Source organism: Sceloporus occidentalis, unplaced genomic scaffold (genome assembly GCF_023333645.1).
Source record: "Sceloporus occidentalis isolate IW3139 unplaced genomic scaffold, rSceOcc1.0.p SCAF_133, whole genome shotgun sequence".
Taxonomy (NCBI): Eukaryota; Metazoa; Chordata; class Lepidosauria; order Squamata; family Phrynosomatidae; genus Sceloporus; species Sceloporus occidentalis.
Genome location: NW_028317113.1, coordinates 1,567,877 through 1,586,546, shown reverse-complemented (window position 1 = coordinate 1,586,546; position 18,670 = coordinate 1,567,877). Strand labels below are relative to the sequence as shown.

Here is an 18,670-nt window from a genome sequence, read left to right as displayed (position 1 = left end):
ACAAACTGTAATACAGGATAAAAATGGCTTAACGTCAGTGTTTATGTACCAACATCACTGTGTGAGATGAATTTCCTTACAAACTGAAGGTTCGTGCTAAGAGTCTTGTCGATTTTGTGCAAAGGAAGGGGAATTCCATCATTATTCTAAGAGAGGATTTCTTTCAACGCCTTCCTTTGCATAGGAGTAGTTCTTAGATCTGCATTAGTTCTGAAGAAGTAATCTTCATGACGCAGTGAGATTAAAGGATCCGGTTGCTGTCTGATTCAGACATATGTTAAGTCTGCGCCTCTTGCAAACGCCTCGTTGGCACAGCTCTGAGGTATGAGTTCGCGCCGGGCTGAGCACAAATCTATCAAATGTGTTGTTGACCAGAAGACTGAATTGATCTATCACCTCTTTAGAGAGGTTGGGATAGGGACATCTAAAATTTTATTGCCATGCTCAAAAAAACCACACACTCACTGTGGCTTTTCAATATCCACGGTGGATGAAATCTACTTGCCAATTGGTTACCTCTGCCATTTTTTTTTTGTATACAGGGCCCCTCTCTGTAGAGTGTCCAAAACTGGATGGTGGGCGTCAGACTGAGAGTAGTTTTGCGATAATAATGCGTCCTGGATAGTGGGACTATATCCCAGTAGTAAAAGTCTTATGGGAACACTGGTGTTAATCCGGTATTGCAGGTCATATTGTCCTTGCCTGGTAATCTCCTGTCATTAAAAGTGTGCATATTAATCACTGCATCACTTTTTACCATAACAGGAGGCTGTGGTTTGTGTTTGATGCGACGCTGGCAGGTAAGCGATAACCGGATCTCATCGGCCATTGTACTGCAGAAGGATCGCTAGAGGGAAAAGCATTGCAATTTTAATCCAACATTCTTGTTCAATAAAATAACACTTGATATCTATTTTTGTATAGGAATATTAGAAATGACAGTACTATGGATTAAACTCAGTACCCCAGGTGTACGTAGGTAGAAATGCATACAGTATATTGTAGGCAGACAGGATATCCTTGCATACAAATTATATAGATGTAATAACATTTAAACAAACAATCAAGAAAAAACGAAATTTGCTCATTCACCCTCATTTACAAATCCAAATGCACAAGTCTAGGTAAATGTGACTTGGCAGTAGTGAATATGAGAATTCCATATTTGTTGTCCAAATCATGCGAGAGTGCTACTACAAACTTGCCTTGACTGCCAACTCACATTAACTCGACCTTTAGTGTACACACCTAACTGTGGGCAAGTTCAGCACATGCATAACCACTACAGTGCACATTGTATCAGTGTCAATAGATGTACAAAAATTACATTTTTAATTTCTTAATGCCCTTCCTCACAAAGTAAAATTCATTAATTCAATGTTAAAACCAATTACATAGATCTCAAAGAAGGCTGTATTACAAGGCTGATATATATCATATTCTGGTTTCCTTAAGGCGTAATTAAGGCCTGCAACTACACCATGTAAAAAAAACTCACCTGTTCTCGCTCTGCTGTCTTTCGCAGCTTATATACAAACTCTGCCACAGCCACGACGATAGAGAGGATGAGCCCGGCTGCCAGCACAATAAAGATGCCTCCTATGTTTTGAATGCCAAGTGCACTAGCTTCTCTAGTCTTTTCCTCTGGGCAACCACCAGCTCGCCACCACCGCTCCTTCATCTTGTGGATCTCATCAGACTCTTGAAGCTGGAGGATGGCAATGCTAATCCTGTCTCGATATGGGGATCCTAGGTGAAAACAATAAAAAAACACAAATGGCTTAGAACCTACCAAAATAAATTAGCTGACCTATGGGGATAATTGGCCACTCTACTGGGGTTAAATTCTCACTAACACTAGTGGTTTCTGCAAATCAACTATAATTATATATATATATATATATATATATATATATATATATATATATAAAAAATCAGACACTTTCTATAATAAGTAATCAGTGCAATGGGATCTGATATAGTCTAAAGGAAAAAACAAAAAAACTGAGCAAAGCACTTGCATAACACATTGCTAGGGTAAACAAGATAATTAAACTGATTGCTTCTTGGGTCCCCACGCTGACTGAAAAATGGATACGTCTGATAAGTCTTCTTTTTGCTTCATTTATTAGCTCTTTAAAATCCAAAATGGATATTCAGTATTAATCAACACACAACAATAAACAAAAGCAAATCTGCGATCTATACATGGTGGATCACAGTAATTGAGGGCTGGTGAGGGACATAATTCCTAACCTGGGATTCCCTGATATGAATAGCAATTTCTTTTTTTGTACAATTCATCATTTAGCCTTTTGGGGACAGTTCTACACGAATAAGCCATTAAGCAGCATTCCCATATTGTATGCAATTGCTGGGTACTATCAGCACTGCTTTTAAGAGCTTTCAATCCAGCCTCTCTCTGCAAGTGCGTTACATATGACCAGACAGTGTACATTGAGTATGTTGTTTCTAAAATCCGTATGAACTTTGGGCCAGGCCAGGATTATTTAGAAGAACAAAGCACGCAATGATACGCTACACAACAGTGAAAATTCATTTCCTTTACAATTTCAGATAAAGCCGGCACTGTCAGGGTTCAGGTGTCTGTTTATTGAAATTACAGTTGGTTAGTGCAGTTAACCCCTTAAGGACAATGGGTGGTCCCTAAACCCATTGAAAACAATGCATTTTGTCATTAAGGGGTTAAATGATATGCTGGATAACATTTACTACCTATCACTTAATGAAATACTATGTCTATAATAAACTCCATATTCTCACCATATGTTTGAGTATTCATTTACACTGCACATCCATCTGTTGCAGTAATTTCCTGCATGCATTCGGCAAAGCAAAATGAAACATGCTAATTTAACTGTTGTTATGAAAATAACAATAACTTATTATTATAAGAAGGGAAAATATCCCTCAAGATGTACCAAACTGAAACAGAGCACAGAGGGCACTTATACAAATGCAACGATAATGTATGGTTTATGGTGCGTTTAATATAAAAGCTTTATTCATGGCTGAGTCAGCAATGCAGACCAAAATTTCTTAATTGTAGTCCTCCAGTACACCCCCAACACTAATGTTTTTTGGTTCCCCTTTATGACCATAATTGACGCTGTAATAATTTAACTGCTTGTGCGTATATGTGGAAACCATAATAGCATGCACTACTGGGTAAGTTAACTAATTAATATTTTTAAAATGAAATCTGGGGACATTCCTGATGCTTTATAAAGATGTGTAATCCCAAAGTTGCGTATTCCTTTAAAAAAAAATAAAAAATGTTATTTAGATGTTGGCCATCTTTAAAATGACATTGACTCAGATAAATACTTTTAATGATATTTGAATCATAAAAATGTCTTTTGAAATATAATTTATTTTTAGACTTGGTCTTTTTGTCATCAACAAATGTTTATATGACAGGGTCCACTGCAGCATTCTATTACATGCTGCAGAGGATTGTGGGTGGGTTATATGCTGTCAGTATGAATGTACCGTATTTGCTCGATTATAAGACGACCCTGATTATAAGACGACCCCCCAAATCTGAATATTAATTTAGGAAAAAAGAAAAAGCCTTAATATAAGACGACCCTATAGGAAAAAAGTGTTACCAGTAAATGTTAATTCATCTAAATTATTTTTTTTAATAAAAGCTATGATTGAGAAAAATATTTTGGTTTTATTTCCTTCTATTTTCCAACCTGCCCCCCCCCAGTTATGCACATCTGCCCCAGAAATGCCTTATACCCCCTATATGCCACTGTGCCCCATGATATGCCTTTTAACCCTCTAAATGCCACTGTGCCCCATGATATGCCTTTTAACCCTATATGCCACTGTGCCCCATGATATGCCTTTTGACCCCCTATGTGCCACTCTGCCTCCAGAAATGCCTTATACCCCTATATGCCACTCTGGCATTTAGAGGGTTAAAAGGCATATTATGGGGTAGAGTGGCATATAGGGAGGTTTAAGGCATTTCAGGAGGCAGAGTGGCATTAAGGGGGTTAAAAGGCATTTCACAGAGCACTCTGCCTTCAGAAATGCCTTATGCCCCCCATTTCACACTCCCTTCCCCCGCCCCCCCCCCCAAACTTACTGGAGCTTCTGAGTCCCCTGTCATGTAGCCGGGGCAGCGTGTAGAGCTCTACGCGATTCGTGTAGACAACTTACGCTGCAGCCAGAAGGAGGTGCGGCTAGCAGCGGGGGTTGTCTGTGTCCATCGTGCAGACCTTCCCCGACTGTCAGAGAGAATTCATCGAACCGGTGCGGGGAAATCTGATCTCTGACAGCCAGGGAAGGTCTGCGCGATGGACGCAGACAACCCCCACTGCTAGCCGCACCCCCTCCCGGCTGCAGCGGAAGTTGTGTACGTGAATCACATAGAGCTCTACACGCCGCCCGGTGCTTAGTCCGGGCAGCGTGTAGAGCTCTACGCGAATCGCATAGACATCTACACGCTACCCCAGCTACACACCGGGGACTCAGAAGCACCAGTGAGTGGGGTGGGGGTGGGGTGGAGACAGGAGTATCCAGGTCCACTGCAGCTCTGCGGGGATCTGGATCTTAGTTGTCTCATAGTCAGACACCGATTATAAGACGAGGGGTATTTTTCAGAGCATTTGCTCTGAAAAAAACCTTGTCTTATAATCGAGCAAATACGGTAATATATTAATTATATAACTATCTATACATTGCATATCATATAGGTAAATACATTTAATTTGACACTAAAGATTACAATGGACAATGGACATAAGTCTCAATTAAGGAAATCTCAGCTAAAAAGCATGTTGGGCATACAGCTCCTTCATACCAACAACAGATTTCATATTATGCATTATGAGGTAGTTAAGTAAGTTGCCTCAAGTGTCATAAGAGAGATAATGGGAGGACATCAATGGCAAACTTAACTCTCATGTATGCTTTAATCATTATACCAAGCTTTGTCTACTTTCTTTTCATTTCCCCTATTTCCTTAAAACCTTTTATTTTTTAAAGAGATGTCTTTTGTATCTGATGAATGGAAGGCTGGCATGTAAATCTGGTTTAGTTTTGAGCAATCTTTAGTATGAAAAGCACTTACATTCATGACCTGTGTAGACATTAAACCTGGCCTTCAGCTTGAGAGCTCGTATGTTTGTTCTAACAGACTTAAGGCAAACTGAAACCATATTAGCACTGCAGCATCAACTGTACATGCTAAATGCCTTATATATTTCATTCATGGTGTATATACTGAAATCTCCTCCAGGGGCATAGTCTATTTCCATGAAGAATTTCATTAATCAAAACTATTTATGTCACCTCTGCTATATATGTTCCATCGCTTTGGTAAACCACTGTCTGCATCATTTGGTACATAAACAAGGCATACTGGTTTATGATATACTGCTGCCAGTGGTCACCCTAGAATGAGCCGTGAATTCTTACAGCTTCCTCACTCTTCGTGTTGTAACATTACAAGAAAAATCAAACGGGGATTCTTTGCAAAAAAAAAAGATTTATGGTAATGTGTTTTTCACGTAGATCATCACTCATTGCTTGAAATGTCTTACCCATAGGCGTCCCTATTCCGTAGCCTTTTGAATCTATTATCCCTCCAATCTGTGTTAGGTTGCAATTCCTCTGAGTTATATACTCAATAGTTGTTGATTCCATTAGCAAAGCGTAGTCGGCTGTGAGGACTCGCTGGATGCCTTCCTCGTTACTCTTAACGAGCGCCGATGGCTTGCTGCTCATGAACGCCCACATCTTCTCAAAGGTCGAGATGTGCGATTTCTGCAGAGTAAACAAATAAAAGAGTGGTTTTGTATGATGTGTTGGGATTTGTACTGTTTATCAGACAAACATTCTTTGTTACTTACTGTCAGATGGATAAAGCCAGTACATTAGCAGAGGACACTATAAAATTCACTTTTTTCCTCTACTAGGAAATCTCAAGGGCATTAAAAAATGCTGAAAGGAAATTTCACGACAAACAAGAATGACTTGGTTCCTACCCATCTAAATTTCCACCTGGGTCCCATAGATTTTTTGTGTGATTCCTTTATTTTAAGTTTATTAAACTAGTTCAGTTTTGTGGGAAAAGCTGTTGAGTAAAAATAGCTCAACCCCTATGGTCAGCCCTTACAAGGGCTCACAGGGTCATTTCCCTTGAATTTCCTGCCTACCTTTTAGTAGATTCTGTGATACTAGTGACATCTGGTCCAGAGAACACATATCTGCGTTCTGGATGCCTGAGAAATCTCATTAGGATTTCAGTACTACCCAGTACTATGCAGTGGCTATTTTATTTAAGTGGGGGCTTTGTTTCTTGAGTAGCATTTCACTTATAAATGGCACTATATTATGATTCTGTTAGCAGCTTCCTGGCAGGCAGGGCTGTTGGGTCTCTGCTCTTGTGCTGTTGACGCACACCCACTAGCAATTTAGTTCAGGATTAAATCCAGCTATGACCCATCCGGGCTGATGGCATGACAGCCTGTAGGACAGATTAAAGTGTTGGTACATGGAAAGGGTAAGGGTTTGGTGCCCTGAAGAAGTGTGTCACACACTTAAGGGCACAGAGACTTGGGGTGGAAGTAATTTTTACTAAAATAAAATTGTGGTATAAAGAAAAATCATCCCAAATTGTCTATCCCAAGTTAAATGGGTAGTAGTTTGTTTTATCTACATGCTTAAATCTTCAGACACACAGGCAGATAGACAGGGTGTCATAATCTAGAGGTTCCTCCTAAATATAAATCCAAATGACAATGTGTTTATCTGTTATAAGGAACAATCCTTTTTTCTATATTTGTATCAGAATAAAGTTTCCTGACAGTGAGAGACTATTTTTGTGTGATGTACAACATCATTAAGTATCTATGGTTTTTCCTTTGGTTGAAAATATTTCCTGTTATTGGAAATGTTGTGCATTTTCGTTATTCACACAAATAGCTACTTGTGAAAAACTTAAGCATGGCAGATGTACCTCCCCATATGGCTATAAAATCATGCCTGTGATGCCAAAAAAAAAAATTGAGTACCGGTGCTCCAAGGTGACCAGTAAGGCCGCAGTGAAAATGGAAAAACACATCATCTGACTGCGCAACCAGTTTTGGACTGTTTATTTCTGGCCTCCCAATGATGTATTGGTTACTACTGTATACGCTGCCTGATTTACTAATCTGTCTACTACCAAATTTTTGTCCTGTGCTTGCCATCTACCTGGGTCCTCAGGAAACATTTATCACTACACCTTGCAACTTGCTACAGGGCAAGTGTGCAAAGTGTGGTCTTCCTGCCTGAACCTACACTGCTACACCTGATTAGTGAGTATAGTGTGTCATTTCAGGCAACACAATTTTATATATAAAATACTCTAGTAACAAAGTTCACTAAGGTCCTTGCGCTAAAAGAATTCATTTTACAATGAAACGATTTCTGATATTACCCACCTAGAGAAAAGAATTAGTCAGTGATGACCTCTGAATGGCTTGGTGGTAATGGAAGTCATCATATAGATTACATTGAACTTTTCACCTTATTTTTCTGAATTAATTGAGACTGCTGTGCTTATATTAATGACTTTTAGATTATGGTTATGTTGGAATTATGGAACTGGGTTGTAGTTTGAATAATGTTTATCTTTTGTCCATGAACCTGTAACAATCCTAACACTTACTCTAATTTTAACACCAAAATTCTAACCCATATTATTAAACTAGGAACTATTTAAGCTACTTAGAATGTACACCTTTTGCTTGTCATTTAGTTTAACTGTGGCAGAGCTAGCATTATCTGGTTCATTGACCAACATTACAAAAGTGGCCTTCTACCAATCATAGTAACATAGTAACATAGTAACATAGTTCATAAGGTTGAAAAAAGACCAAAGTCCATCAAGTTCAACCTATATACATATTGTGTCCCTACTGTGTTGATCCAGAGGAAGGCAAAAAACCCTTATGAAGCAGATGCCAATTGCCCCATACCAGGGGGAAAATTCCTTCCCGACTCCAAATATGGCAATCAGAATAAATCCCTGGATCAACGTTCTGTCCCTATTAATCTAATATCCATAACTTGTAATATTATTGCTTTGAAGAAACACGTCCAGGCTCCTTTTGAACTCTTTTATTGAGTTTACCATCACCACTTCCTCTGGCAGAGAGTTCCATAATCTCACCGCTCTTACTGTAAAGAACCCTCGTCTGTGCTGGTGTAGAAACCTTCTTTCCTCCAGCCGTAGAGGATGTCCCCTTGTTATAGATACAGTCCTGGGTATAAATAGGTCCTGGGAGTGATCTCTGTACTGTCCCCTTATATATTTATACATAGTTATTAAGTCCCCCCTAAGCCGTCTTTTTTCCAAACTAAATAACCCCAATTCTGATAATCTTTCTGGGTACTGTAGTCCTCCCATTCCCCTTATTACTCTGGTTGCCCGTCTTTGAACCCTCTCCAGCTCCACTATATCTTTCAACAACAGCAACTTAACAAAAGAGGAATTAATGTGGAAAATAGTCATGCAGATGATGATAAAATTAGGTTATGATGTATGTATACAAAGTGCACTTCATTGGTTAATGGCAGAGGAGCCCTCTGATGGCGACCAATAGAGTCGTTCGTACAGACCTTTAACTCCTGACGGCGAAACTCTGCTTGGGGAGACCATTTGTCTCCACGCTCCAGGAGTTAAAGGTCCAAAGGGTCTGCCAGAGGGAGCTCCTCTGGCAGACCCTTTGTGTTTGTTTTCATGTTCGCCCAAACACGAATGCACAAGTCTAGTTTTCTCATTGATTTATTAACAGTAGATAGTGAGTAGAGTATTGTGTACAGTTCTGGAGACCGTTTTGAGAGGAGAGCTACCAAAATGGTAAATGGTTTGCAGGGTACAAAATAACAGGAAGGACTAAATGAACTCAGAGGATGTGATAGAAACATTTAAATACGTAAATGGGTTTAACAAAGTACAGGAGAGAAGTTTATTTCCAAGGAGGAGAAACATTAGAACAAAAGGTTATAGTCTAAAACTAGAGGGTCAGAGCTTTAGATATAACGTAAGTAAGTTGTACTTTGCTAAAATAAGTCGGACAACCTCCTGTCAGAAGTGGTAGAGGCTAATAGAGAGAGGAATTTAAATGATCTGCCTTCAAATTCTATGTTTCTATAAAATGAGGGCCACAAAAATATCCCTCTACAGGAATCATCCAAAGCCCCCTCAAGCAACAATTTACATACCCATAATTATACAAATAAAAACTCAAAGAAAACCACATTTCTGCAATTTACAGATTTTCTCTTTAAGCTAGGAAAGATGTCACGTTTTTCTAATATAAAGATGCAGCTAGAAAAGGGGGCCAATTATGGTATGATTTATCCTTCTGCTGAATGAAGGGCACCTCTTAAATGTTTAGAAATTCAAAACATCTGCAAAAAAAAAGACATCCTACTGCGCATTGCATTATTTTATCTGTACCCTGAAGGGCACACAAGTGTAAGCAGTAAGGGACATGCCTAGCTTAGATAGTTAATGCTTATTTCTCACGATCCTTTTAATTAAAGCTAAAATATATTTCAATGCAGAAATAGTGGAGTTGGTGCCAGCTCTCCCTCTTGCGGTGATGCATGGCTGCGTGGCTTCATTCATTGCTCTGCATTTTAATTTCCCTTTTTCAGTAAAGAGTCTCAGAGGGCACTGGGTCAATAGGTTTATAGACTGAATTTGATCTCACACTACATTTCTCATGATTGGAGTTTGATAAACATCGTCTCTGTCTGTAAGTATAAAGGTTTAGTATTGGAAGCTTAGCATTTATTGGAATATTGTGATTATTTCCTGAAATGCTCATTTCAGTTTGTGCAAATCTTTCGTTCTCTCTATTCACACACGCACCAACATATATCCTATATACACATGCACAAAAAAATACAAAAAAAGGGAAGCACACCCTAAAAAGCATATACATTTAGATTTTGGTGTGCTGCTAATATTACCAAAATTGGGGCATTTTGACAAAGGCAAACACTAAGGAACATACGACCATATTTATGCCTTGGGGTGTGTGCTGAATCTTGCTTGCTTTGTTATATATATATATATATATATATATATATATATATATATATATATATATATATATATATTTAGAAGTATAAAGTGCCATGTTTTGTTGAAAAGAAATACCATGTAAACTCTTAAGTTGTCTTTTTGTAGACTACTAATGGATAAGTGAATGACCCAACATTAACGATCCAGGAATGAAAGTCTTCTCTTGCCTTCTATTTGATTACTTATGGATCAGTGTTCCCTCTAAGGTGAATGACCCAGCAGTTGAAATTGTTAAGGTCGCATTCAACAGTAAAACCACCACTGCTACAGGGGGAAAGCGAAAAACACGTAGAAATGTGCAATGCTGCAAGGATTTTTTTATTGTGTGGTGGCATTTTAGAGCCAAGTAAATAGCATGCAGAAACTAGATCAAATTTATCTATTTGCCAAATACACACATAACCACATAGACTCACACACAAAGGTTCACATGTCCTTGACAACGGGGAATGGTTTGATGCATTAGGGATATGCCACCACTATCATCAATATCAATGTATTGTTGTTATTTTAAAAGCCATTTCTCTCTTAGTCTTGACAGAAAGTTTAGAACCAGCAACCTGGGAGAAGCAGTAAAAAGATCAGTGGACCAATAAGGATATCTGCAGGAGATATGGAGAAATAATACTGAAATCTTGTTTCATGTAAAGAAATCAAGACACAGTAAGCTGTTGGTTTGAGGAATCATGTTGAACTGCATAACTGCATCCAGGTCAGAGGTTGGAACAGGAAACAGGAAGTACAAGGCAATGCAATATTACCATAAACAGACAGTCACAGTATTTGCATAATAACTCCATAACATCTCCCCTTTTTTGCATTCAATACAGAATTTGCAAGCAATTAACCAAAAACAGATCCTGAACAGTCTAAAACATAACATACTGTGTTACAGGTAGATACACTACAGATTGAGTCTATCTGGTGGTCTTGAAACTCGACCACTACGCAGGGCCACAGGGATTTTGCCTGGGGGAAGCTGTTCAGCTCCAAAAGGCGTTGATAAGGGGCTGCCATTGTTCCTGGCTGGTGTGTTTGGCACAGAAGAACATACTGGTACATGCGGCTGCATTATGTCATCCTCGTATCCTTCTGATATGACAGCAGTATTGTCTCTGCCTTGCTTACGTGGTCCAGTAGGACTAGGGGCATTGAGCGCCTCGGTAGGGTCCCGTGCAGGATGTTCATAGGTTTGTTCGGTGAGTTGTTCAGCCACTCGCAGGTCAATTCGATTGCGGCGGTAGAGACTGCCTTCCACATCCACAAGATATGAGCGAGGAGCAACCCTCTGAACACAGGTACCCAGTCTCCAGCGACCAGTCCTGTCACCAGGGAGTGGCTTCATACGGATTGGCTCTCCAACACTTAATTCAGGTAAGTCTTTGGCAGAGACATCATATGTCAGTTTGGAGAGCTGTTTCCTCCGTCGCAGTTTCTCCAGTACACCTGTTACCACACAAGGTTCAAGTAATTTGTTGGCCACTGGCAGTGAAGTCTTCAGTCTCCTCGACATCAAGCGCTGTGCAGGACTACTGTCCATGCCTTCGGTTGGGGTGTTCCTCCAATGTAGAATGGCTTTCCATGGGTCATTTCCATCATACTTGGCCTTCTTGCAAAGATTCTTTACTATCTTTACAGCTGATTCCGCTTTGCCGTTAGCTTGCGGGTGCCGTGGGGAAGAGGTAAGATGCTCAAACCCCCAATCTGTAGAGAACCGTCTAAATTGCTCACATGCAAATTGAGGTCCATTATCCGAGATTACCCTGTCCGGCTGTCCATGACGTGCAAACTGTGCTTTACAACGCTTGATCGTAGTTTCAGCAGACAGATCGGGAAGGAGCTCAATCTCCCAAAAGTCAGAATAGTGATCAACAATTACTAGAAGATCTTGCCCTGCATAATTCAATAAATCCATGCTTACAATTTGCCAAGGCCGGGTGGGCAGCACATGCGACATCATGGGTTCTTTCTGTTGTGCCTGTGCATATTCATTGCATGCTGAACAACGACTAACAAAGTCTCTAATCTCATTCTGCATGTTGGGCCAGTATAAGGTATCTCGTGCCTGCCTATAGCATGCTTCTCCACCAATGTGACTGGCATGTATACGTGTCAGCATCTCCGATCTTAATGATCTTGGAATGATGACCCTTGACCCTTTGTACAGTACGCCATCCTGAATGCCGATTTCATCTCGGAAAGTCCAGTATTCTCTCACAATTAATGGCACCTCTGCTTTCGAATCTGGCCAACCATAAAGAACAACAGACTTAAGTGCTTGCAAGCTCTCGTCGATTTCTGTGTGCTGTCTTATCTGAAGCAATCGTTGGTCTGTGACATTTAAATAGTCTGAATGATTAATCTGCGACAGGTCATCCAGGTGCAGCTGAACATTGCAAACTGTGTGTTGTGCACACTCAGGTGTACCACCCGCTGCTGTAGCTCTGCTAAGAGTGTCACTAATGTACATTTCAGGTCCAGGTTTATAGACAACATTTAGGCAATAGTTTTGTAATGTGAGCAACATGCTCTGTAAGCGCTTGGGTGCACACAAAAGTGGTTTCTTAAAGATTGATATCAGAGGCTTATGGTCAGTTTCTGCTGTGATCTTGTCACGACCATAGAGGTAGTGATGAAAGCGCTGGCAGGCAAACACAATACTCAGACATTCCTTTTCGATCTGTGCGTAGTTTTGCTCAGTAAGGGTCAGTGCCCTTGAAGCAAAAGCGATAGGCTGGTCAGCTTGCAATAGGCAACACCCAAGTCCACTTTTGCTTGCGTCACTTTGAATAGTTACAGGTTTTGTAACGTCATAGTACTTCAGGACAGGCGTATCCGTGACCAAACGTTTGATCTCCTGCACCGCATTATCATGCTTAGGAAGCCAATGCCAAACTGCATCCTTGTCCAGAAGCCTTCTCAACGGCTCGCAAACCTCTGAGAGATGCGGCAGGAATTTTGCTAGGTAGGTAACAAACCCTATGAAGCGCTGCAGGGATTTCACATTCGCCGGCTGAGGCATATCCAGTATGGCTCTGATTTTGTCCGGGTCAGCCTTCAAACCCTCCAAGGATAGTATGTGTCCATGGAAGCGGACCTCTTTGACCTTGAACTGCAGTTTTTTCACGCCAAGTTTTAGTTTCACCTGTCTACAACGATTCATCAGGTCAAGCAGTTTGCCATCATGATCTTGCTCTGCTTCCTCATCTGTATCCCCACAACCAACCACAAGGATGTCATCAGCTATTGGTTCAATACCACTGAGTCCAGCCAATAGTTCATGTTGTTTTCGTTGATACACCTCTGGTGCAACGGATACTCCAAAAGGCAATTTGAGCCATCTTTTCCTGCCCCAGGGAGTCCAGAAGGTTGTCATGTAGCTACTTGCATCATCCAATTTACATTGTAAAAATGCATCCCGGGCATCAACAAGTGTGAACAGACGTGCCTTAGGCAGCTTGTACAAAACATCCTCAAGAGTTGGCATGATGTAGTGGGATCGCCTCAGTGCCAGATTCAAGAATTTGGGATCGATACATATTCTTAGCTTATCAGGCTTCTTTACAATCACCATGTTACTTATCCAATCAGTCGGTTCAGTCACCGGTGCAATATGTCCATCAGCTTCATACTGGTCGAGTTGTGCCTTAACTGCCTGCTTAATGGCTACTGGCACATTGCGTGGTGCACATTGGACTGGAGGGACACTCACGTCAAGGTCAAAATGAACTTCCCCTGGTACAGATTCTACAGGTCCAGTAAAAACATCACTAAATTCCTGTAATAGAAGTTGTTTTGTCAAGGGCCCTTTGAATTGATTGTCCATCACGTTGAGCTCTGCAGGGATGGAGAAATGTATCAGCCCTAGACGCTCACAGGTTGAGCCGGATAACAGTGGCTTTTGGCAGGCTTCCACAATTTCAAACTCTAGCTTGTGCCTTAGTCCACGTATGACACATTCAGTCTTGAAGAGTCCCAAAGATTTCATAAGGTCACCTGAGTATAACTTTAGTCTGGTGTCACTTGGCAGTAGACGTGCTTCTGGTGCTAACTTCATTTTGTCTCTCAAGCACATCACATCACATGTTGCTCCTGAATCAAGCTGGCAGGATTGGGGCTTATTATTCAAATTTAAAGTGACAAACCATTTCTTTCCTCTGGTTTGCACAGCGCCGATCAATTCACTGCTGTATATCATTTCAGCGGTGTGTGGTTCTTCCTCATATGCAGATGCATTCTCCATGGTGTGTAACTTTCCTATTGATGGCTGTCTTTTACTTGACAAACATACTTTAGCAAAATGATTTGTTCTGCCACAAGACCTACAAGACTTCCCATAAGCTGGACACTGCTCTTTAATTCTTTGATGCAGAGTCCCACAATATTTACACGCTGTAGGGTCGGCAGCATTTGTGCTAAACAGGCGGCGTTGTTGCTGCGGTTTGCTTATGTGGTGTCGCTGCATTGCAATATTTATGCTGTCGGTCTGCTGTCTGTCCTGGTCCATAACTTTCATACGCCTGTCAGTGAGCTCCGCTGTACGGCACGTTTCAATGGCTGTGTTTAAAGTTAAGTCACGTTCTCTTAGGAGACGCCTGCGTGTGCTCTCACTAGCTATACCGAGAACAATTTTGTCCCTTATTAATTCATCCCTTAGTGTACCATATTCACAAGTTGCTGCCTTTTCTCTCAAGCGTGTTACAAAGTTATCAAGAGATTCTCCCTCTTCTTGTTTGCAGCATCCAAACACATATCTTTCATATATGACATTTTTAGCAGGTTTGAAATAAACTTCCAGTGCATCTAAAATTGCTGTAACATTCTCTTGCTGCCCTACTGTGAGGTTCAGATTGTGCTTATACACATGCCTACATTCACTGCCCATGATTCTCCTCAGAGTTGCTGCTTGCACTGCTGCAGATTTCTCATTCAACCCTGTAGCCAGGGAATAATCTTCAAATTCAGCTCTGAAAGTATCCCAATTGCTGCTCCAATCCCCACTGATTCTCATGCCCTCAGGGGGAGGTATGCAATTCATGGCTGCCATGGTTAAGCCTCTGAGCTCTTAAATGTCAGAAAATCCACAAAGCACAGTCTTAGGTTATAATTCACAAACCTGTGCAGTATCCCAAAGCTGCTGTGCTCCAAACAAGAGGCTCAGTTCTGAATCTAGCCACTTCTGACACCATGTTTCATGTAAAGAAATCAAGACACAGTAAGCTGTTGGTTTGAGGAATCATGTTGAACTGCATAACTGCATCCATGTCAGAGGTTGGAACAGGAAACAGGAAGTACAAGGCAATGCAATATTACCATAAACAGACAGTCACAGTATTTGCATAATAACTCCATAACAAATCTGTTCTGCTAGGCAGTGATCTATTCTGGCCAAAGCTGACTAGTTACAGTCAAGCACATCTGGGAACTCTCAGGGTTTGAACTTCTCCTGTTCTCTGAGTCAACACCCGAATCCTCCAGGTCTGTCAGTCACCTACCCGCCTCGCCCATCCGAATACCTCCCAGTACAGAGCCCTATCCTCATTACTTGCCTCTGTAGGCTCTGTGCCGGCTGAGGCTGCAGGTGCATGCACGCCGGCTTCACCTCCTTTCACAGCGTGCAAGTAGGCTACTCAGGCATGCCCCCTGGTAACGTCACGGCTCAAACCCTGGGAACATTTAAAAGGCAGCTTCTTATTTTACTCGCTGTTTGGTATTCTGTGAGTTCAGTACCTAGCGCTTCCCTTCCTGCTAGGATTGTTTAACCATTCTGCTACCTCTCTGGTGTTCCTGACCTCGGATTGTTTAACCGTTCTGCTACCTCTCTGGTGTCCCACTCTCCACCCATTTCCCCTTCACATGGTGGTCTTTCCCTTGATCTCAGTGGGATTGCCCACCGATGTCAGTGGGTGGGCTCTGGGTAGCTGGAGCCTACAAGTTCCCAGGTATGACAGTCAGGTATTGGGTACTTTGGTTTCAGACTGTCTCATCATTTATAATGGTAAATGACTTGCCGGATAAAACATCTAAGTAAAGAATAAAGGGTCTCAACATGTCTAAATAAAAATACATTGTGACAAGTTTTATTATGGTTATATAAATGATTATCATTAATGATATATTGTGGATGATTTACGTAGTTGGCCACTGTGGCCAATTTATGTATCCATGCCAAAATAATAAAATTAAATTAATATTTAAGGGAAGGACTATAGATGGTGCCACAGCCATGTATTTTCCTTTAGGGGTGGCCCTAAGTAAGTACCACCACTGTCTCACTAGGCAGCTGGGTAGGTTTCCTACATGGTGGTGGGTGGCAGTTGCCCTCCACATCCATTTTCATATTGCACATATGCTTGCAGTACGCATAAATCTTCATCTTGTATCAAAGGTAGATCTTTAATAACTCGTAAAGCACAATGCATAAGAAATCCATATATCATTTAATGGGTTAACTTCATTCCTAGCAAGGAAGTGTTTGTAGCTTTTATAATTGTTATTGCTTGGCCACATGAGACTCGAAGTGGCAGTCAATCTATATTTATGCGTTGCCTCTAATTTAATAAAATCAGCGCCGAAGAGATCAATTGTTCAGGTACAGTGTGATTTACTGTCTGGCTGTATATCATTGTGTAAACCTGAAGTCTTTCATTATTAGTCAGCTGGGTAACAGTTTGACTCCATTTACATTATTACTTTCCAGGATCCGGTCTAGCAAGCAATGAACTGCCACTTCTGTCATTCTAGTAACTGCTGTGTGGACCACATAAAATGGCTTCCTGGGGCCTGGTTTCAATAGAAAGTGGGTAGTGTATTATACCACTGCCAAAACAGCTCATCATGCCTATGGCTAATTTGACTATGATAATTTGTCAAACTGAATGTCTTTGCTACAGCACTGAATAACTTCAAATCCGCTACCCTACACACTGATCAGCCACAGTATGATTCTTTTTTTTGTACTTGTATTGGCATTAACCCAAGCAATGCGATGCAAAATACATTCACCAGATTAACATCAGACTATGTGCTGATGAGCTTACACATTGTTATTTTAATCATACTACCATATGCTGCACGATCCTCAGGAAGCAAATTAAAATCTTGATTCTTCCAAAACAGTGGAACAAAAGGAATAAAATAATTGCTTTTCCCGGCACCCACAGAGGATGCATAAAAGGCAGATGTGAACTGCTGGTGTACAGGAGTGCAAATGATATAACCGCCACATACCGTCACTATGTACAAAACAAACGCAGCTAATTTTGCATAATGGATGCCATATACTAGTTGCTGTAAGGAGAAATTCTAGTGCGGTATGGTAAATGTGGAGCAGTCACCATGGAAACCGATGGAATGTCCCTACTGGTTTGTCCACTTTTGACACAAGGAGGATATACACAGGCTGGGATGGTATTTTATAGGTAAACTGTCAGCGTTTTTCTAAAATCACATATTTTGAAACAAGACTATAAAGACCGTCTCTCACAATAGTTTGCATTGCAGTCACATTTCATTTTAAATACTTTTTTTTTATCATTTCATTTTCTTTGTATCAATTTCATTTTTTTGTCTTCATGCATTTATTGTACCTGTCCTTTCTTAGTAAAGCTTACTTGATTTTGAAACAAAGCAATATGTGGTACCAAGCAGTACTGCGGGAATGGTGTATTGTTTAGATATATTGATTATCAAAAAATGGATTATAGAATTAACTTATAAGAAGACATTATCATAGCTTTCATAAGGGAGAGGCAGATTAAACCAGCGAAGTGTTATTTAGCAAAAGATGTCCCTAGGCATAACTGGTTCCTGGGCAAAAATCTGGAAAAGCACCTTCCACACACAGGTTTACTGTAAAGGGTTTGCTTGTGTTATGAATTAATAGATTTAAGGCTTTTCTGTAACCTTCATTTACATTGTACTGGTCAATGTACTAAGTAACCCCATGTAACATCTACAGATAAAAATAAGCAATACAAATGTTTTAGGAATCAATTTTATGATTATACTGTTCCAAAAAGCTTGCATTCATACAATAATTATATGACTCCTTCAACTGTGAGACTCCCACATAAGACATATGCACACCTAGCACCTAAATATTGACGTTTGATCTTAGTGATGAAGGCCCTAGACATCTAAGCAATACATTCCCTCTAAAACTGTAAGTTGATGTCATGAAGGTCTCACCCTGAAGAAGTTTATGGTCGCTCCATCGACTACAGCTCCATACTCTATTTTGGTTTGTTTTGCCAAGTCGTCAGCTGACTCAATTGCAGATTCCATTCTCTCCACTGTGAGGAATGCAGCGAGGTTAGCCGTGTAGGAAGATATGATGATGAGTGTAAAAAACCACCAAATCCCACCAATTATCCTGGTTGAGAGAGCTTTGGGCATTAACTCAGAACCTAAAATAAATCATAAATAAATAAATAGCTGCTTACTTCATGTAAATGCTTTCACAACTTCTCACACAATTACTCAACCAAGTATTGGAATATATACCATATTATTCTTCATTTCTTGTACTTGAATGTATACCTCCATCCC

At 40.5% G+C, this 18,670-nt stretch overlaps 1 protein-coding gene across 1 annotated transcript in view; it reads right to left on the bottom strand.

Moving 5' to 3' along the window:
• Positions 1 to 652: 652 nt before the first annotated feature.
• LOC149281390 (glutamate receptor ionotropic, kainate 3-like) overlaps positions 653 to 18,670 on the bottom strand; it is a 108,847-nt gene continuing 90,829 nt past the window's right edge. The window contains exons 14-17 of the mRNA XM_089499342.1: positions 18,311 to 18,528; positions 5,580 to 5,802; positions 1,499 to 1,749; positions 653 to 847 (exon numbers count right to left, since the gene is read on the bottom strand). Of these exons, the coding sequence (XP_089355468.1) occupies positions 653 to 847; positions 1,499 to 1,749; positions 5,580 to 5,802; positions 18,311 to 18,528 (887 nt within the window). The remainder of the gene's footprint in view (positions 848 to 1,498; positions 1,750 to 5,579; positions 5,803 to 18,310; positions 18,529 to 18,670) is intronic.